The sequence below is a fragment of the Colobus angolensis genome, unplaced genomic scaffold (assembly GCF_000951035.1).
Source record: "Colobus angolensis palliatus isolate OR3802 unplaced genomic scaffold, Cang.pa_1.0 Scaffold78, whole genome shotgun sequence".
NCBI classification, from domain to species: Eukaryota; Metazoa; Chordata; class Mammalia; order Primates; family Cercopithecidae; genus Colobus; species Colobus angolensis.
Window position 1 is genome coordinate 5,795,604 of NW_012121598.1, and position 22,082 is coordinate 5,817,685.

General features: G+C 36.9%; 1 protein-coding gene across 1 annotated transcript in view; it reads right to left on the minus strand.

Annotated features, from left to right (window-relative positions):
* The window catches only part of TRPM7 (transient receptor potential cation channel, subfamily M, member 7), a 146,949-nt gene that overhangs the window by 67,587 nt on the left and 57,280 nt on the right, over positions 1-22,082 (minus strand). The window contains exons 8-15 of the mRNA XM_011928654.1: positions 20,981-21,155; positions 19,464-19,587; positions 17,990-18,062; positions 14,723-14,823; positions 10,610-10,744; positions 5,802-5,855; positions 589-729; positions 181-315 (exon numbers count right to left, since the gene is read on the minus strand). Coding sequence (XP_011784044.1) covers positions 181-315; positions 589-729; positions 5,802-5,855; positions 10,610-10,744; positions 14,723-14,823; positions 17,990-18,062; positions 19,464-19,587; positions 20,981-21,155 — 938 coding nt within the window. The remainder of the gene's footprint in view (positions 1-180; positions 316-588; positions 730-5,801; positions 5,856-10,609; positions 10,745-14,722; positions 14,824-17,989; positions 18,063-19,463; positions 19,588-20,980; positions 21,156-22,082) is intronic.

Consider the following 22,082-nt stretch of genomic DNA (forward strand, 5'->3'; position numbering starts at 1 on the left):
AACAGAATCATTAACTTATAATTAATATCTCTATGTATGAGAAAATGACAATTCTAAGACATATCCAAAAATGAAAGGTAATTCTTACTAAATCAATTAGGTTTTTTTGTTTAATAATACTAAGTAATTTAGAAAGAAGAAAATAAAAACCCAGAAAGAATAATATTTAAATGAATTTACCTTTGGTCGGTAGGGCTGTGCTGTCTTAATGAAATGGTTATGCCTCATTTTTTCCTTTTTATCTGCCCTATTGCCAAAAGATTCATGACTCTTTCGCAACTGAGGAGTGCTGCTGGAGGTATTTCGGCCAGACCTCTGAAAATGAGCTCTTATTAGCTTTTATAGATTTAAACATGTTGACGTTATAAAAATTGAAGAATCAATTTATATATGTGTGCAAATGTGTTTGTGTATAAACAAAATATGACTGGTTTAGGATTTTGATGACAAAATATTTCTAATTACTCAGTTGAAAATCTTCAATTTTATGACAGTGTTACTTTCTCCGTTCTAATGTTAATTCTTAACATTTCAAGTGCATTTAATGTTAAAGCACATATATAGGATTTCCCCCCAAATTTTACATACCCGATTATTTCCACCAAGACTATTATATATTAATCGAAAACGTTTCCTAGTATAGGTGCATCTGTAGGTTCCTCCCATGAGATATTCAATAACAAGTCCTATATCAATTAGAGTGATCTTATATCCTGGAGGAAGATTGCCCTAGAAACAAAACATTTGTTTTAAATAGATCAGATAGCATTTCTCAATATTGCCATGCCCTGCCTAGGAACAGGCCTACTCTTCAAAATGACAAAGGTTTACTTCGTATAAGCAGCAAGGGCCAGGTGCAGTGGCTCACGCCTGTAATCCCAACACTCTGGGAGGCCAAGGCGGGTGGATCACCTGAGGTCAGGAGTTCGAGATCAGCCTGACCAACATGATGAAACCCCGTCTCTACTAAAACTACAAAAAAATTGGCCAGGCAAGCTAGCACGTGTCTGCAGTTCCAGGTACTCAGGAGGCTGAGGCAGGAGAATCGCTTGAACCCGGGAGGCAGAAGTTGCAGTGAGCCAATATCATGCCACTGCACTCCAGCCTGGGAGACAGAGCAAGACTTGGTCTCAAAAAAAAAAAAGAGACAATGGAAATGCTAATTGGCCAACTATTCCATTTTCATTGTGATATATATATAAAAAATTGCATTTTTCTGCAAAAATAATGCTGTGTTATGTTTCCAGACTGGCCCAGAAATACATGTAAATATTTTTTAACCAAAATTATACTGGCGATATTATAGGTTTTTATAGTGTTGTCTAGGAATTAACTATCACTTGCAACATTGTTTAAAGCTAAGACTTCATTTTCCCATGGCAATTTACAAATGCACTTTTGGAACACACACCATTTGTGAGTTTGGAAAGACGGCCTGTTTCAAAATTTTAAAAACTGGTTAATTTTACTAAATAATCTTAAAGGGATTTAATCATCAGATAATTTGTATTTATTAACTAATTCTGCCCTCCTACCATCACCATTTTTTTATTTCCCTGATTATAATGTCATGAACTTTTTTTTTTTTTTAAATGTCTGTATTTTTACTATCTTGGTTTCACTGGGCACGGTGGCTCACGCCTGTAATCCTAGCACTTTGGGAGGCTGAGGGGGTGGATCACCTGAGGTCAGGAGTTTGAGATCATCGTGGCCAACATGGTGAATCCCCATCTCTACTAAAAATACACAAATTAGCTAGGTGTGGTGGAGGGCTCATGTAATCCCAGCTACTCAGGAGGCTGAGGCAGAAGAATTGCTTGAACCCAGGATGCGAAGGCTGCAGTGAGCCAAGATCGCATCATTGCACTCTAGCACGGGCAACAAAGGCGAAACTCCATCTCAAACATGAATAGATAAATTTAGGGTGTGGTGGCAGGAGCCTGTAATCCCAGCTACTCAGGAGGCTGAGGCAGAAGAATTGCTTGAACCCAGGAGGCGGAGGCGCAGTGAGCCAAGATCGCATCATTGCACTCTAGCACGGGCAACAAAGGCGAAACTCCATCTCAAAAATAAATAAATAAATAAATAAATAAATAAATAAATAAAATCTTGGTTTCATCTGTGAAATTTCTAATTTCTAGATAGCTATATCCTTTAAATCTCTTATTTGAAAATAAATCAAAATACATATTTCCATCTTGAATACAAGATTTTTAGTTTTAACTCAAGTAGCCTCAAAATATGCTGATTGAAAATGTCACCTATGATATTCGTCAATATTATTTATTAAAAACGACAAATACCATTATATGAACCCACCTGAATAAGAAATATTTAAATTAGGTAAAATAATGTGAATTATCTATCAAATGTCATGACGATCAAGTTCTCAAACTAATACTAAGTCATAAAACTCTTTACCAATGTGAATCAAAATATTTAATTACTGTCTTTACTTCAGGATTTATCACTTACAGAAACCAAAACATAGGGTGTATTATCATAGCCACCAATGTACAACAATGTATACAAATTCTCAGATTTGTTTCCAAAATTTTAACTACCATAATTCTTAGAAACAAGGGCTTAAGGTCTCTCCCATTACTTAAGATTTCTAGGGGAAGGAGGGGGAATTTTAATTATTTAAAAAGACCAAATCAAACTGATGTGAAATGACCAGAACAGGCAAATCATTAGATTAATAGTTACCCTAGGAGGGGGATGGAAGTGGGGAGAAGACATGAGGAGTGACCGCTAAAGGGCACAGGGTAACTTTTCGAAGTATTATAAATGCTCTAAAGTTAGACTGTGGCAATGGTTGCACAACTCTGTGAATAAAGTCAAAAAACGTATGCTTTTTTTTTTTTTTTGAGACAAAGGGTCTTGCTCTGTTGTCCAGGCTGGAGTGCAATGGCACAATCTCAGCTTGCAGCAATCTCCGCTTCCCAGGTTCAATCAATTCTTCTGCCTCAGCCTCTTGAGTAGCTGGGACTACAGGCACACGCCACCACGCCTGGTTAATTTTTGTATTTTTAGTAGAGACAAGGTTTCACTATTTTGGCTAGGCTGTTCTTGAACTCCTGACCTCAAGCCACCACAGCTGGCCAATATACACTTTAAATGAATGAATTTTGTAATTTGTGAAATACATTTCAATAAAGCTATAAAGAAAAGCACATGCGGGCTGGGCGTAATGGCTCACACCTGTAATCCCAGCAGTTTGGGAGGCCGAAGTGGGTGGATCAGCTGAGTTCAGGGGTTCAAGACCAGCCTGGCCAACATGATGAAACCCCATCTCTACAAAAAAAAAAATAATAATAAATAAGCCGGGTGTGGTGGCACATGCCTGTAGTGCCAGCTACTCAGGAGGCTTGATAGGAGAATTGCTTGAACCTGAGAGGCAGTGGGTGCAGTGAGCCAAGATCGTGCCATTGCACTCCAACCTGGGCAACAGACCAATACTCCATCTCAAAAAAAAAACAAAATCAGCCAGGCGTGGTGGCAGACACCTGCAATCCTAGCTACTCGGGAGGCTGAGGCAGGAGAATCACTTCAACCCGGGAGACGGAGGTTGCACTGAGCCGAGATCACGCCACCGCATTCCAGCCTGGGCAAGAAAGGGCAAAATTTCATTTCCAAAAAAAATTTTTAAGTATAAAATGTCTTGGTTCTTCCTATGGGATAGTTTAGTATTAAATCAGTTACAAAATAAAGAAAATGAAAACAGAAAATGACATTTTTAAAAAACATCCTCAAGGCTGTTAAAAATGACACTTCTAATGTCATTCTTTTTTCTTAAGACAGGGTCTTGATGTGTACCCAGACTGGAGTACAGTGGCTCAATGACAGCTCACTGCCGGCTCAAGTGATCCTCCCTCAGAGCCCCCCACACCCCCACCAATCATTTGGGACTACATGCAGGTGACAACATGCCAGGCTAATTTTTAATTTTTTTTGTAGAGACAAGGTCTTGCTTTGTTGCCCGAGCTGGTCTCGAACACTTTCTCTCCGGCGATCCTCCCACCTCAGACTACCAAAGTGCTGGTATTACGGGTATGAGCCACCAGGCCTGGCCTTTGATGTGTTTAATAATGCACTCATATTAAGTAGCAAGTAAAAGCTGAAATAAATAATTCTAAACAAAATTTAAGTTTAGAAACTTAGAAGATATTTTAACCAAATAAATATAAATACTATTTTATCAAGGAACACAAAACTGTACTGAACACCAATATAAATGGCTATAAAAGTGGTGATAGGCCGGGTGCGGTGGCTCAAGCCTGTAATCCCAGCACTTTGGGAGGCCGAGACGGGTGGATCACGAGGTCAGGAGATCGAGACCATCCTGGCTAACACCGTGAAACCCCGTCTCTACTAAAAAATACAAAAAACTAGCCGGGCGAGGTGGCGGGTGCCTGTAGTCCCAGCTACTCGGGAGGCTGAGGCAGGAGAATGGCGTAAACCCGGGAGGCGGAGCTTGCAGTGAGCTGAGATCCGGCCACTGCACTCCAGGCTGAGCGATAGAGCGAGACTCCGTCTCAAAAAAAAAAAGTGGTGATAAATGTTTAAAACTTTTAGTTCACAAACAATTCTGATAGGAGAGAAGAGGAATAAGAGTATGTCAATTTAGTGGCCACAGAATAGCCTGAGATCATGACAGTGTTATACATTCATCACTACCAATACTAGATTTTGTTTTACTTTTAAAAACATTAAAGCGATTTATATATATTTAGGGGTACAAGTACAGATTTCTTACATGCATATGTTATGTAGTGGTGAAGACTAGGCTTTCAGTGTACCTATTACCTGAATGGTGAATAGTGTACCCACAGGTAATTGTTCAACCCTCACCCCCCAACCCAACCTCCCACCTTTTGTTAAGTCTCCAATGTCTATCATTCCACTCTATATCCACGGGTACCCATTGTTTAGCTCCAACTTGTAAGTGAAAACGTGGTATTTGACTAAGTTATTTCACTTAGGATAATGAACCTCCAGTTCCATTCACATTGCCACAAAGGACATGATTTCATTCTTTTGTATGGCTGAGTAGAAACACTAGATTTTTTTTTAAGGGGAGAGAGCTTTTCAGCATTTTTACTGGCAAAGTCTGCCATTAAGATTATGACCCTGTCCTCAATTTCCTTATTCAACATCCTTTACATTCAGACAATTTTCTAAGGAACAAATTTCTGCTGAAGATAGAGGAAAAAAGATACACTCTATCAACAGTCTTTCTTGTATGAACCAGTGAGCTTTATACATCATATTCTATCTTGGATGACCAGAAGCTCAATAGCTTTTTTTTTTTTTAAGACAGAGTCTCACTCTGTTACCCAGGCTGGAATGCAGTGGCAAGATCATGGCTCGTGGCAGCCTCCACCTCCTGGCCTCAAGCGATTCTCCCACCTCAGCCTCCCAAGTAGCTGGTACTACAGGTGTGCACCACCATGCCCAGGTAATTTTTTTAACTTTTTGTATAGATGGGATTTCAGCATGCTGCCCAGGCTGGTCTCAAGCAATCCGCCAGTCTCAACCTGCCGAAATGCTGGGATTACAGGTTTGAACCTCCCATGCCTGGCAGTGGTCTTAATTTCATAAATTCTCTTTTTTTCTTATTTTCTGATACGTTATGCTCTTTACTCCTCTCTTACCACAAATTCAGCCCATATTTTATCTTGTTCTGTAAACTAATTTTATTGGTATTTCCAAAATGTATTTAAATGCTTTAAAAAAAAAGATGAAATACAAATGATTTTTTAAAATAACATTTTTCAAAAGCAAAAATAATCTTTTACCTGTTTGACGTCTCGAACAAGATGAAACAGCATTGGATTAGTTGGACCTTGTTTCTTTAGGGAGAAAAAGTTACAGCAAACTATTATTTTTCTTCTAAAATAAAGTTTACAGGATTTTTGAGAACCTCCTTATATAAATTACACTGTTTTGGAGTTATTTCCTTAAGTTTTATTCATAAAGTAGAACAACAAAGAATTGTCACGTTTACTGCCAAAAAACAAATAATCTTAGAGTATCACTAAAATGATACATTCTTTTTTGTTTCATAAAAGTCATGTCAACACTGCAACTTTACAACTGTACCTTAAATTTAAATTTACATTTATTTCATTGATAATGGCGCTGTACAATACCTTTCTTTTTGTTAAAATGTCTGTTCCTCTGTTCTATCACTAATAAAGATGTACTGAGACTTTAAATATTTTGGGTAACAAGTCTTTAACACAAGCTTGTCCAACCTGTAGCCCACGGGCTGCATGCAGCCCAAGAAGGCTTTGAATGCGGCCCAACACAAATTTGTAAACTTTCCTAAAACAATGAGTTTTTTTCCAATTTTTTTTTTTTTAAGCTCATCAGCTATTGTTAGTGTTAGTGTATTTTATGTATGGCCCAAGACAATTCTTCTTCCAATGTGGCTCAGGAAAGCCAAAAGATTGGACATCCCTGATTTAACATTTATATATGCCATAATTTTGCCATTATCTTACTTCTCTTAATATATAATGTTAGAGTGGACTAATCCAAGTTCTACCTTTCTAGTAATCTCATTTTGATGGCAGTCTGTATTTTGAAAAAATAGCCAAATATCTATCTCCTCGACCAAGAAGGAAGTAAATGGCCCAAAAAGACTTGAGGTAGTCATTTGACCAGTCTGAAATTTAATGCAATGAATTCCAGGTGACACAAATCAAGAGACTTCTAAATACTTTAGATCCTATTGTTTAAAAGAATTATCAAATGGGATTTAATGCCACCCGTGTATTGATATTTTATATGATAAGTTATTATAATAATCAACTCAATGTACTTTTCTATTTTGATCACATCTCCTTTGTAAAATGTTTTTTTAAAAATCTAACTGGGTGCACCTACCATTATTTCTTTTCTTTTCTTTTTTTTTTTTGAGATGGAATCTCGCTCTGTCGCCTAGGCTGGACTGCAGGGGTGCAATCTCGGCTCACTGCAAGCTCCGCCCCCTGGGTTCATGCCATACTCCTGCCTCAGCCTCCCAAGTAGCTGGGACTACAGGTGCCCGCCGCTACCACGCCCTGCTAACTTTTTTGTATTTTCAGTAGAGACGGGGTTTCACTGTGTTAGCCAGGATGGTCTCCTGCCTCCGCCTCCCAAAGTGCTGGGATTACAGGCGTGAGCCACCGCACCCAGCCACCTACCATTATTTCTTTGGAGAAAAAGTTATTTTCTTTTATATTCCTGGCTTTCAAATTCTATATAATATCTAAGATGACTACAATTCACACTGCATATAAATTATACTTTACTTTGCTCTGTCTTCTTTTTACAATATTTATTTAGGGCCGGGCATGGTGGCTCAAGCCTGTAATCTCAGCACTTTGGGAGGCTGAGGCGGTCGGATCTCCTGAGGTTGGGAGTTCGAGACCAGCCTGACCAACACGGAGAAACCCCGTCTCTACTAAAAAAACTACAAAATTAGCCCAGTGTGGTGGTGCATGCCTGTAATCGCACCTACAGGGGAGGCTGAGGCAGAAGAATCGCTTGAACCCGGGAGGCGGAGGTTGCGGTGAGCCGAGATCACGCCACTGCACCCCAGCCTGGGCAACAAGAGCAAAACTCCATCCCCCAAAAAATAAAAAATAAATAAAAAATAAATTTATTTAGTCTATCCACTCAGGGGCTAAGTTCTCTCTGCCAATTCTCCCCCACAGGTTAACTTTTTAAAATAAGAGTTTCTTCTAAGTTAATAAGAAGCATCTCATATTTTGGGAGTATTGGGGAATTTCATTGCATTTTTCTCCAACAGTATATAATCATATGCAAAGGCACTTAGAATTTTTTAAATTCTATTTTATCCTACTCTATTAAATGTTTATCCATTAAAAATAAACCTTTAGTAAATAATAAATGTACTTTAATATAGTAATTCTCAAAGTGTGACCTGCGGACACCTGAAGCCCCCATGATTCCTTTGGGAGTTCCATGAGATCAAGACTTTTTTCCTAATCATATTAAAATTGTATTTGTATTGTTTCATTCTTATTCTCTCCGTGTTTGGTGAAGTTTTCCAGAAGCTTTCTGATGTGTGATATTGTGAGATTAAATTCAGAAGCAAATATGAGAATCCAGCTGCTTTTATAAGGCTAGACTTTAAAGACATTTGCAAAAATGTTTTCCTCTCCTCAGCAATTTTTCTGTTTTCTTTAAAAATAAAAACATAGCAGGCTAGGCGCGGTGGCTCATGCCTGTAATCCCAGCACTTTGGCAGGTCGAGGTGGGTGGATCACCTTAAGTCAGGAGTTCAAGACCAGCCTGGCCAACATGATGAAACCTCATCACTACTAAAAATACAAATATTAGCTGGGTGTGGTGGTGGGCATCTATAATCCTACCTACTCGGGAGGCTGAGCCAGGAGAATCGCTTGAATCTGGGATGTGGAGGTTGCAGTGAGCCGAGATTGTGCCACTGCACTCCAGCCTGGATGACAAGAGCAAAACTCCGTCTTAAAAAAATAAATAAAAATAAAAACATATCAGGCAGAAGGGTGCTAATTTAAGAAAAAAGAAATATAAATAAATATTTATGTTAACAGGGGATAAGTTTAGAAATTTTAAGTAAACATAATTTCTACTTTAATAAAAACAAATATTTTTTAAAACTCGCATTTTTACATTCTAAAATACCAACACACATAAACAAAACCTCTTTAGAAAAGCTCTCTGAAGTTCTCGATAATTTTAATGTAAAGGAACCCTGAAATTAAAAAGTTTAAGAACCACTACTTTATCATGTTGCAAGCCCTTAAATGTTTTAAAACTTCATCAATAATTGATGCTAAAAGTAACTACAGTATTTTCTTAAGACCTTTGAGTTATATAATTTAAAAATGACTTGCCTTGCTAATGGGATCAATGTTTATTTTTATTATTTTACATTGCTTTATATTTCAGGGATAAACCTTACTACAGCACAATGAACAATCCTTTTAATTTTTACATCTATCCACTAGGGACAGTAAAATGCCAACAAAGTTCAATGCAAATGTGCTATGCACTATTAAAAGAAAATAATGGAGGCTGGGCCCAGTTGCTCATGCCTGTAATCCCAGAATTTTGGGAGGCTGAGGCAGGCGGATCACCTGAAGTTGGGAGTTCAAGACCAGCCTGGTCAACATGGTAAAACCCTATTTCCACTAAAAATACAAAAATTAGCTGGGCATGGTGGCGCACACCTGTAATCTCAGCTATTCAGGAGGCTGAGGCAGGAAAATTGCTTGAATTCGGGAGGCAGAGGTTGCAGTGAGCCCAGATCATGCCACTGCACTCCAGCCTGGGCGACAGAGTGAGATTCTGTCTCAAAAAAAGAAAAAAATGGGAGAAAATAAGATATAATACCTACTTTAAAGAAATTTACAATCCAAAGGGAAAGACATAATAATTGTACTTAACTATGCCACCAAGCTTCATGGAACCAGTGGCATGGCATTTGAGCCAAGTTCTAAGCAATGAACAACATTTCAATAAACGGGTTATTAGCTGGAAGCAAAACAGACCAGCACTGTGAAAATAGCAAATGCTTTTTAAAAAAATGTTTGTATTTTTGGCTGGGTGCTGTGGCTCACACCTGTAATCCCAGTGCTTTTGGAGGCTGAGGCGGGCAGATTATGAGGTCAAGAGACCAAGACCATCCTGGCCAACATGGTGAAACCTCGACTGTACTAAAAATACAAAAATTAGCTGGGTGCGGTGGCACACGCCTGTAGTCCCAGCTACTTGGGAGGCTGAGGCAGGAGAATCACTTGAACCAGGGAGGTGGAGTTTGCAGAGAGCCAAGATGGCACCACTGCCCTCCAGCCTGGCGACAGAGTGAGACTCCATCTAACTAAAAAAAAAAAAGTTTTTATTTTTAGTAAATAGTAGGTAGACATTCACCATCTTATTACCGCCGTTCCCCGCTCCCCCAGGATTTGGGGGGGGCAATAAAAAGGCCAAGTGAGAAAAGTAGCTGGGGCAATATATGAAGATCTTTGAAAATCAAGATAAGGATTTGGGTAGTAAACTCACATTCAACAGAAAACCACTAAGAAGGGTAGTATAGCTTCAATGCTAATGATAATAAAAATTTGGAGTAAAATGAGAAAGTCTTTGTGACAAGAATAATAAGTTTTCAGGAATCCTTTACAAAAAAATGAAAACAGTATGTAAGCTAAAAGGGGTATACCATGAGGTCAAACAATGAATGTAAAAAAAGAGCAAAAAGCAATGCATAATTCCTCCATTAGACAACAGAGTCAAAAGAAACATAATCGCCCTATAATTAAGAAGTTGATCCTATAGTTTTAAAAAGGGGTGAGGGGAGGGAAAGGGAGACAGATAAGAAAGAGAGGTAGGCTTAATAGCCGTATGTGAGTATGGTGACAGGGAATGGGTTCTAAAAACAAGGAAAGGGTTTTAGACTGTAATACAACCAATCCATACTAAGACTGGCTATAATTTTTTCATATAACCAAGGAAGACATTAAGGGTTTTATCAATAGGAACGGCTATATTCAGGTAAAGTAACATTTCCCAAAAGATAAAAGGTAGTCAATAAAGAATTTTAATGTAGACTTACAGTGTTGTAAAGTTCTTCCAGTCTTGGAATGGTAAGGAATTTATGCATGCTTACTCCATTTTCAATAAGAAGTTTTACAAATGCAACTCTATCCATTACAAGAGCATCAAGCATAGCTTGTTCCAAGGATCCAACCTAGGAGTATCAAATTTAATAAGTATATATTTCACATATTCTAATTATACAAACACTTTTAAATGTTAAGTCCTTAGGATTTATATTTAATTTGTTCCCAACAGTTTTAGAACAAAATCAGAAAGATGCAACACAGTAAAAAGCTAGTAAGACTTAAGGTGTTTAGGGAATAGATTAAAAGACCTCTCTAGAACATTTCTTAAAGAATATTCCACAAACACTACTTCTGTAGGAGAATAAATGTTACGTGGGGGAAAAAACAGAATCCATCATCAATTAAATCTCAGGAAAGAATACCTTAAAGCAATGCTCTCGGTGTTCAGGGAAGGTTTTGTGGTAAGGATTATTTCAATAATTGAGTGCTGTTACTAACATTTAATGGGTAGGGTCAAGGGACATCAGAAATCAAGCAATATGCTGGAGAATTCTACTCAAAAAGAAACTATCCCACATCCCACAAAACTTTTTATTATCCTGTTATATGTTCATGAGTGAAAAACCAGTAATTCCGCCTTACAAATGAACACAAAATATATCATTATGGTTTTTGTTCTACAATGAATTTTCCAAAAATACAACCACCAGGTAAGTCAGGCAAAATTGTACTTAGTTTTCTTCAGAACTTTAAATCATTCATCATTAGGGAAAAGAAATCACTTGACAGCAGTACAACTTATGTCATTTGTGCTTAATATAACACATCTGTATCATTCAGCATTTGTAGCTGTCCTTTATATATTAAAGCCTATTTTATAGACTTCAACAGACTTCCAAATCAAATATTGGTAAATTAGTAGAGACACAAAATGTAGGTATTTCACTGAGTTTTATTAATAAAGGTTGTTTTAATATAGTCTGTGTATTTTTTAATATTTTGCATATTTCTGTGTATTTTTTTTTTTTTTTTTTTTTGAGACGGAGTCTCGCTCTGTCGTCCAGGCTGGAGTGCAGTGGCCAGATCTCAGCTCACTGCAAGCTCCGCCTCCCGGGTTCACGCCATTCTCCTGTGTGTATTTTTAAAAATTTAGTACCACATTACTAAAACATCTTTGTGGCAAAAATCAATACAAAACCACTGGTTTTTTTACCCATTATTTTCCAATCTTATTCTATCTTCAGAGGTTTAACACACAACTACACAACTTCTCTAGAGGAACTTGTATTACCCATTTCTTTCTCCAATCTATCTTCAATTTACATCACCTAGCAAGGATACAGTCTTTATGATATTTTAAAGTATATACTTTCTATTTTTTGAGACAGGGTCTCATTCTGTCACCCAGTGGCACAATCATAGCTCACTGCAGCCTCAAACTCAGGGGTTCAAGGGATGTTCCCACCTCAGCCTCCCACGTAGCTAAGAACTACAGGTGTGTGCCCCTGTACCTGCCTTTTTTCTTTTTCTTCTATTTTTTTTTAAAATAGGGACAGGTCTCAAACTCCTGGCCTCAAGTGATCTTCCTACCTCAGCATCCCACAGTACTGGAATTAAGAGGCATAAGCCACCACACCTAGGCCTATTTTAAGTATATACTGATGAAATGTATGCCTTTTACATGATGGCATTTAAAGATGCAAGGTATGTTTTCTGTGACATTTTTCAATACTCAATTCTGTCACAAGGAAAATATTTTCACATGCTTAAAAATAAGGCTTGATTTCCAAGAAAATAATACTTATTAGTTTTCTCTACATTAATAGGCTGTAGTTTATCATGGCATGTTACTATTATTTTACTTAAGATTATTTCCTTCTTTCTCTTATCACATACAAATAATCCTGACGTCATTACTTATTCTAACAGTAATATTCTAACATTATTCTAGTGCCACTTGGTCTTTCTTTGTCCTACACTTGCAAAGGATGTTTATCTGTTCCCCAGGATATTTAAGTTACCAACAACATACTTGTATTAGTATGTATAACTGCAGCATTTACACTGATTCTTATTATAACTGCAGGCATCTGACTTATTATGTGTTTTATATTGCCAATCTTGAACATCTGTATACTATTTGTTTTTTATTATAAATCATTTTTTCTGTCTTATTATTGTTATAGGGCATTATACATATATTCTTAATTCATGTAATTATGAAATTTCACTTTAGTAGAATAAAACGAGATATAACAAAATTATTGTTTTTAAAACAAGAACATTCTATCTGTGTTTATAATCACTGCCCTAGAACAAAAACTTAATTTTCATATCTGAGGGGAAAAAAGAGACCATTTAAAAAAAAAAGTGTCTGCTTTGTAAGGAGCATTTCCTCAATCACTCAATGCATACTGAACTCCTGGCAAGTAAGAAGAAAAAAGAAAAATAACTGTTCTGCAAATTCTAAGTTTAGCAAGAAGCACAAAATCAAATAGGTAACATTATGCAGAAAAAATCCATCAGACAAACCACATATACACAGAAGATAAATGCTTCATCCAAGCCTTTACATCTGAGGAGAACAAAATCCAGTGAAATTATTCAAGGGAAAAATAAAGTTGGTTATAGCCATCACCACAAATGATTAACATTAATTTTTTTCCTCTGTAGTCCTGCAAGAGGAGAAGTGACTAAATAAACTGTTTTTTTATTGCTATATAGGAAATACACTTCCATGGTTAAAAAAAAAAAGAAAAAATCAAACATTACAAAATGGTATAAAATAAAACTTTCTCTCCTCCAGCCCTCATCTCTCCAAGATGAATCCCATGTTAACAGTTTTAGAAAGGTACTATTACAACACAGTACATGTAGATATGCATAAATGTTTGTACATTCATAAGGAGAATTTGCCACAATTAAGATCATACTGTGCATACTTTTCTGCAATTTGCTGTTTATATTTACTATGTGGACAAAAAGGATCTAGTTCGTCCTCTGTAAAGGCTGGTAATACTTCAAGGTACAGATGAACATTTAATCTGCCCAGCCTCCTATTGATTCAGACATGTAACAAAATTTTAAGTGATTACTACATACCAAGCTGTCAATACAGTAGTCAACAAAACTGAAAAATATTCTTGCCCTCAGAAAGTTTACTTTCTAGGAGAAAGACAAACAAACAATAAATAATAGCTACATTATATGGTTTGTCAGATGGCGACAAAAGTTAGAAAAAAATAGCAGGGAAGAATGCTGGTTTAGGAGGATGCTATTAAAATAGGGTGGACAGAGGAAGTCCAAAGAGGAGACATTTGGTTAGAGGCCAGAAAGATAGGAGGAATTAAGCCCACGTGGGTATCTAGGGAAGAATGTTAAGATAGAGAGACAGGCAAGTACAAAGCCTAGAGATAGGAGCATGCTTGATATATTCAAAGAAGAGCAAGAACGCCAACAAGGTTAGATAAAAAAGAGCAAAGGGGATAGTAGTAGCATGTAAGGCTCTAGATTATGCTCTAAGTAAATGGAATGTGATTCATCTCCTGTTCGTAAAAGGACAGCAAGTATGAGAGTAGTGAAACCAAAAAGTATGCTACTGAAATAACACAAAAGAAGGATGATGATAGACTAGACCAGGATGATAAAATTAGGTATTTTGAAAGTAGATCTGACAAGATTTACAGATGGAATTGGATTGGAATACATGAGAAAGAGAAAAGTAAAACACTAAAGATTCTCACCTTAGAAACTAGGAAGAAGTTGTTCCCATTTAGTAGGATGAGGAAGATTAAAAAAAGAATAGGTCTAAACATCACAAGGAATGCTAGAATGGATTCTCTTGTATACAGAGCATGAGTTCCAAAGCTTCTTTCAGTTCTAAGATTCTTAGAGATCTATATACTCTATAAAAAAATAAGGTTTTATCTAGAGGCATATATTAAATCCTAAACTGGATCGGAATGGTGCAGAAAGACTTAGCTAAACTATTTTTTAACTATTGGCAGAAAAGTAAAATGTCAAGTCAGTTCACAGTTCCCGCAAATACTTTTTTATTACTTAGTGTAATTTAATTGTATTGTGTATGTAGATTATTTACATACCAGCCACTGCTGTCCATAAACAAATACATGATTTTTGGCAATGTCAACTCTATCCCATGCCAATGTAAGGATAAGCTGGTCAAATGCAGATGCATTAGTACCTAATCGAATAAAGAAAATAGTTGACAGGTTCAATTAATTTATCTCCATTAAAAGGTGAACACTTTTTTTTTTTTTTTTTTTTAAGAGATGGGGTCTTGGTCTGTTGCTCAGGATAAAGTGCAAAGGTGATCATGGCTCACTGCAGCCTCGAATTCCTGGGTTCAAGTGTACCTCCCGCCTTAGCTCCTGAGTAGCTGAGACTACAGATGAGCACCACCACATCCAGCTAATTTTTTAATTTTTTGTAGAGACAGAGTCTCACTTGTTGACCAGGCGGGTCTCAAACTCCCGGCCTCAAGTGATCCTGCCACTTGGGCCTCCCAATGTGCTGGGATTACAAGTGTGAGCCACAGTGCCCAGCACAAACATTTATGACATCTCCCCACCATTCTTCAGTTAACTTACACAGTTGGTGTCAGCCACCATTCAGAAGTAGCCTGCCTCAGAGAGATAAGATAAGCCCCAGGGTTAAGAATTTTACCTCTCCAACTACAAACAACATATTCCCATTCATTGCAAACATTTAGAAATGCAGAAAAATGAGAAGAAAACAAAGATGAACTGTTTCTATCACAGAGAGAGCACTATCAGGATTCTGAAAACAGCCTGTCAGGTACTTTTCTGTGCATATACAATTCCATACATAAACTTTCCATTTTTTATTCAAAAATGGGTTCAAACTACAAAAGTGTTCAGTAGCTTGCTTTATGTACCTGGATATCGTACCTTGGTTCTTCTTAAAATTATGTATAAATCTACCTTATATATACTTAGGTGAGCCACAATTTATTTAACAAATACTTCAAATGGTAGATATTCAAGTTATTTTGAATTTTTTGCTGAGTATGTTTTTTGTGCACATGCTTGATTATTCAAATAGGATGATATTCTAGAAGTCAAATTACTAGGTACAAGGATATATACTTTAAGGTTTTTGATATACTCCAAAATACTTCAGATCGCTTCTACCATCTACCAGGGGAGGGGTACAACCATAACCATTTCTCCATGTGCCATGGAGAGGGGAGTTTCCTTCTTTTCTTTTTTGGGACCAAGTCTCTCCCTGTTGTCCAGGCTGGGGTGCAGTGGCGTGGGCTTGGTTCACTGCAACCTCTGCCTCCTGGGCTCAACTGACCCTCCCACCTCAGCCTCTCAAGTAGCTGGGACCACTGGTGCATGGCGCCACACCAGGCTAATTTTTGTATTTTTTGTAGAGACAGGGTTTTGCCAAGTTGCCCAGACTGATCTCAAACTCCTGGGCTCAAGCGATCTGCTTGTCTCAGCCTCCCCAAAATGTATTACTGTAACATTGGCCATCCTTCCGTATTTTCTCTAAGTATTTGGATTCTTCTACTAATTATCTATTACATAAGTTCTGACCCATTTTTCCACGAGGTAGTCATCTTTTTCTTATTAATTTTTAACAGCTGTTTTTGATCCCTCCACTTCAACATTTCTACTCCTTAGTTTCCTCATCTATAAAATGAGTAAAACCACAGGAAATCTGACTCGTAGGAATAAAATGAGATAATGTAAACCACTTAAATACAGTGGTTAATACACAGAAAGGTACATGGTAAATAATGAATCTGGTACTTTCTTTTTAACCTTTTTATTTATTTATTTTTCTGAGACACAGTTTCACTCTGTCACCCAGGCTGTAGTGCAGTGGTGTGATCCTGGCTCACTGCAACCTCTGCCTCCCAGTTCAAGCAATTCTTGTGCCTCAGCCTCCAGAGTAGCTGGGACTAAAGGCTCCCACTACCACCCCCCGGCTAATTTTTGTATTATTAGTAGAGACAAGGTTTCGCCATGTTGGCCAGGATGATCTTGAACTCCTGACCTCAAGTGATCCACCTGCCTCAGTCTCCCAAATTGCTGGGATTACAGGTGTGAGTCAGCCGATGCAGCCTTATTTTTATGCAATCCCATTTATTATTATTTTTTCCTTTTTGGTTTCTAGGTTTCCTATCACTTGTGATCTCTTGATACCATGATCCCAGATGATATATTTTATCACAGTATTTTAAAAATGCTTAATGTATTGGCAATTTATTATGGTCTAATATGCAAGAAAATTCTTGTAAATAAAAGGACAGTATCCTCTTAATGTGATGGGTTCCTGCATATCACTCCACACTAACTTTCACGTAGACAGATGGGATACTGTCATAGTTCCTAATTTCTGAGAAGATATTTCACTATAATGTTGTTGTATCTGTTGGATGTCTTTGGGGAGACAATGAGAGGATCAGTGTGTGTATGTGCTTCAATCCCTTAGTCCTAGAAGATACCACTAGTTTTCAAACTTTCCCTTCATAATGTAGACAGCATGTTTTAAAATCCCATCTTTAAATTCTATCAACTAATGCTTTATAACCTTTAAACACTTATTTTTCAGTTGATTAAGAAAGTGACACATTTTTATTTATTTTTAGAGACAGGATCTTGCTCTCACCCAGGCTGGAGTGCAGTGGTGTGATAATGGCTCACTGTAACCTCAAACCCTAGGCTCAAGCAATCCTTCCGCTTCAGCCTCCTGAAGAGCTGGGACTACAGAGTGCACACCACCATGCCCAGCTAATTTTTGTTTGTTGTGAAATAGGGTCTTGCTCTGTTGCCCAGACTGGAGTACAGTGGCATGATCACAGCTCACTGCAGCCTCAACCTCCCAGGCTCAAGTGATTCCACCTCAACCTCCCAAGTAGCTGGGACTACAGGCACATGCCACCATGCCCAGGTAATTTTTAAATTTTTTGTAGAGATGGGTCTATCTTGTCTAGGCTGGTCTTGAACTCCTGGCCTCAAGTGATCCTCCTGCTTTGGCTCTCAAAGTGTTGGGATCACAGGTGTGAGCCACCGTGCCTGGCTCAGGATGTTAGACATTCTTAATAGGACTATTCAATAGGTTTGGTGGCATAAACCTTGCTAAAAACTTTTATTTTTTAAATTCTACAAGATTAAATCAAAAGTTACCTTACTGCCAAGGAAACCAACATTGTATTTTTCACAAAGAAAAATGACTGAAAATTCACTTTGCAAGTATTTAGCCATGTTAAAAGTTTCTATATTTTACATACATACACATATACACATACACACACACACATCCATACATAAAATAAATAAAAGGTTTTACAAATAAAAAAGTTCTTAGAGGCTTACCTTTAAGCAGTGCAGTAAGTATTGCTACATCTATATCTTGATGTTCATCTGACCCAATATGGAAAACAGTGATCTATTTAAAGATAAATTCATAACATTATGCCTTTATATTTTTAAAACAAAGGCATCATAAGACCCAGTAATATCAAACTCTATGGGGGGGGCAAAATACATATATATGCATCTAGGAATCTATGTATTATGTATACATAAACATACATACACATAATATATTTATGTATACAGTTAGTAACTTTATTTCAACCAAAAAAACCAAAAAATTTAAAAAACTTTATCACTTACCAAATAAAATGGCAAAAATACTAAAAATATTTGCTTTCATATGATATTCCGACCTATCTTATGGCCCTTACTAAAGTAAGAAATTTAGGGGCTGAGGCTATAGATTCTTTATCAGGGTAAATAAATCCTACAGTTCCTTCCACAGAATGAACGTTTACATGTTCACATAATGTATGTATTCTTGAAAGATAAATGTTTGTTTTGGTCAGTCTTTTCACCGTAAATGTCCTTAAATTACTTGAAACATAGCACCATTTCGGAAATTGTAATTTAATAACATTTTTCATAAAGTGAAAGATGGCCAGGCCCATGGCTCATGCTTGTAATCCCAGCAATTTGGGAGGCCAAAGTGGGTGGATCACCTGAGTTTAGGAGTTTGAGACCAACCTGGCCAACACAGTGAAACACTGCCTCTAGGGAAAATACAAAAATTAGCCAGGCATGATGGTGTATGCCTGTAGTCCCAGCTACTTGGGAGGCTGAGGCGGGAGAGAATTGCTTGCACCCGGGAGACGGAGGTTGCAGTGAGCTGAGATTGCACCACAGCACTCCAGCTTGAGCAATGGAGCAAGACTCTGTCTCAAAAAACCAAAAACCAAAAAAACAAACAAAAAAAAAAAGAAAAGAAAGTGAAACATTATTATAACCGCAATACAAAATTTTTGGCAAACTTTATTTCATAGTTTACAAAAACTTGCAATGAAAAATACAGCAAATCAAATCATGTTATATATCTATTTATAGGCTTGCTAAAATATTTTATCTCTGAAAACTTAAGCCCATGTTTACATGACTGAAACAAAGCAGCACTGATCTTTAATTTAATAGGCTTAAGCACATTAAAAATTTTTTTCAAAATATTTTATTACAGAAACCATAAACAACTCTTTATAGTTCTTCCTTGGTACCAAACATTATCTGTTGAGACCTAGTTACTTTTCCTAAAACTTTTCCTAAAACAGAAGCACAAATACACAGTTTCAATACCGTATAAAAATCTACAGGCCTCCTTCTATGATACCTCTCAACTTGAACAGACCAATAAATGACATATTTTTACAGTTAATAAAGATTTCAAAGTTTAAAATCCAAATAAAAACAAACGTATTTCACAAATTTAGAATGTATTTTGAATGAAAGAAAAAAGGCCTATCAGCTGAAGTCCACTCACAAGCTCCTTTCTTTTCATGCACTCCATCAGTGTTTGAAATAAATGAACTGCTTCATTCTGGCCAAAGTTAAATGTTTTTTTGATAGTGGAAATAATATCAGGCTCTGCTGCATCAGGAAGATTCCTGGAATAAAAGGAAACATAATTCCCTGATTTCATCTTCCATTATTTGTAAGACCAATATGAAGTACAGGTAGATTCACGTAAGACCTTTGAAAACTATGTATTAACATTACATACTTCACCTTGGGTGGGATTTTCTCCTTCATGAGACTCCCAACACAAATCTTAGAAGGAAAATAAATGAAATGGAGTGATTTTTCTCTTTGAATTACTTTGTGAATTTTATCAAAAAGTATATGTGGCAATATCAGTACTCACATAAGATATTGTATAAAAATAATTTGAAGATATTATGATGTATAAACTAGTATTCCACCACGATGTTCTTAAACATAGGCACTCACATTTTTCTTTTTTGAATACTTAATACATTCTCATGGCTCAAAAATATAGCAGAAAATATAAATGCTAAAATATTAAAATTAATAGTGAAAGTCTCCTTCCCACTGTCTTTCATCTGCCCAGTTCTATCACAACTATTTTCAGGAATCATTTACTTATATAACTTTCCAAGATATCTTTCTGCATATACAAATAATTATTCCCTCTCCTTTTATTCTATATAAAAAGTGGCACAATATATATGATTCTCTGCACCTTCCTTTTTGCATATACATATTTTGGTAATCTCCTCAAAACCATCCTTACTCAGCTATAAACCATTTCTTTGTATAGATACACCATAACTAATCTAGTCTTCTCATGTTCTATTTTGTTTCAATCTTTTACAAAGAACCCCGTAATGAGTAGCTTTATACATACATTATTTCACAGATGTACACCTGTAGGAACAATTCCCAGAAATGAAACTACTAGGTTAAAAGATAAGTGCCTCTAGGTTTGATAGATCTTACAAAATTGTGTTCCATGAAGATGGTTTTAATTTCTTCCAATAACATATGAGTCAGGCTATTTCCTCAACGCTTAACAAAGTACTGTATCAAACTTAAAATTTTCATGTTCATAAAACACAGGAAGGAATCCAACACTGTATTCTAAATACCACAAGCCACTTTAATAAATTAATTAAAATGGGCCAGGCACGGTGGCTCACGCCTGTAATCCCAGCACTTTGGGAGGCTGAGGTGGGTGGATCACTTGAGGTCAGGAGTTCAAGACTAGCCTGGCCAAGACAGTGAAACCCCATCTCTACTAAAAAAAATACAAAAATTAGCCAGACATGGTGGTTCATGCATGTAATCCCAGCTACTTGGGAGGCTGTGGCAGGAGAAGCACTTAAACCTGGGAGGCGGAGGTTGTAGTATACCAAGACTGCACCATTGCACTCCATCCGGGCTGGGAGATAGAGCAAGACTTCGTATCATAAATAAATTAAATAAATAAATGAATAAATAAATTAAATTAAATAAATTAAAATGTTGTCATACACTTACCCTCCTTCTTCTGTTTGTTTATGAATATATGCTAGTAGATCTGCAGCTCTGCCTGTTCCTTCACATACAACTACTGGAACAGGGGGGCTTTCCTGAAGATATTCAAGAACTGTGAGGATAACATTTGGCCCACCCTCAAATATAAGTGCCACCACAGGGACACCTTGGCCAATCCCTAAAAAGGGCAAAGTTAAATTAAAAAATTATTTAATCACAAGCAAGTTTCTTTCCAAGAAAAAAAATTAGGCAAAATACAGTACTCTAATTTCAGATTTTACTGAAAAAAAAATTAAAATAAAAAGTAAAAACATAATTTCTAAGACTATGTTGACTTGACTTTAAGCACACCACTTGATATCAGTTCACATAAGTACATTAAATAATGAATACTTTGTCACTATCTTAAAAGTTGTTCTCTAAATGACAAAAATAGAAAATCCAATATATAATAGACATCAAATAATGTATATATTCACTACTTAAAAGTAAAAATTTGTTTTCCATATTTTATTGAGCTCTTGATGAGAAATGTAAAACACTAATTTTTTAGTTTGCTTTTTAATATATTAGTTGAACTTCTAACATGGATTTTTATTCGTTTTTAAAACATATATTTCTGATTCCAAATGAGACATTAAAATAGAAATTAATGACAGTCTTGGCCAGGTGCGGTGGCTCATGCCTGTAATCCCAGAACTTCAGGAGGCCAAAGCAGGCGGATCACAAGGTCAGGAGATGATCCAGACCATCCTGCTAACACAGTGAAACCCTGTCTCTACTAAAAATAGAAAAAATTTGTCAGGCGTGGTGGCACGTGCCTGTAGTCCCAGCTACTCGGGAGGCTGAGGCAGGAGAATCACTTGAACCCAGGAGGCAGAGGCTGCAGTAAGCCAAGATCATGCCACTGCACTCCAGTCCGGTGACAGAGTGAGACTCCATCACATACATACATACATACATACATACATACATACATACATACATAAAATTAATGACGCCACATGAAAGGTTTGTAAAAAAGAAAAAAGAAATGGCTCATGTCTGTAATCCCAGCACTTTGGAAGGCCAAGACGGGCAGATCATGAGGTCAGGAGATAGAGAC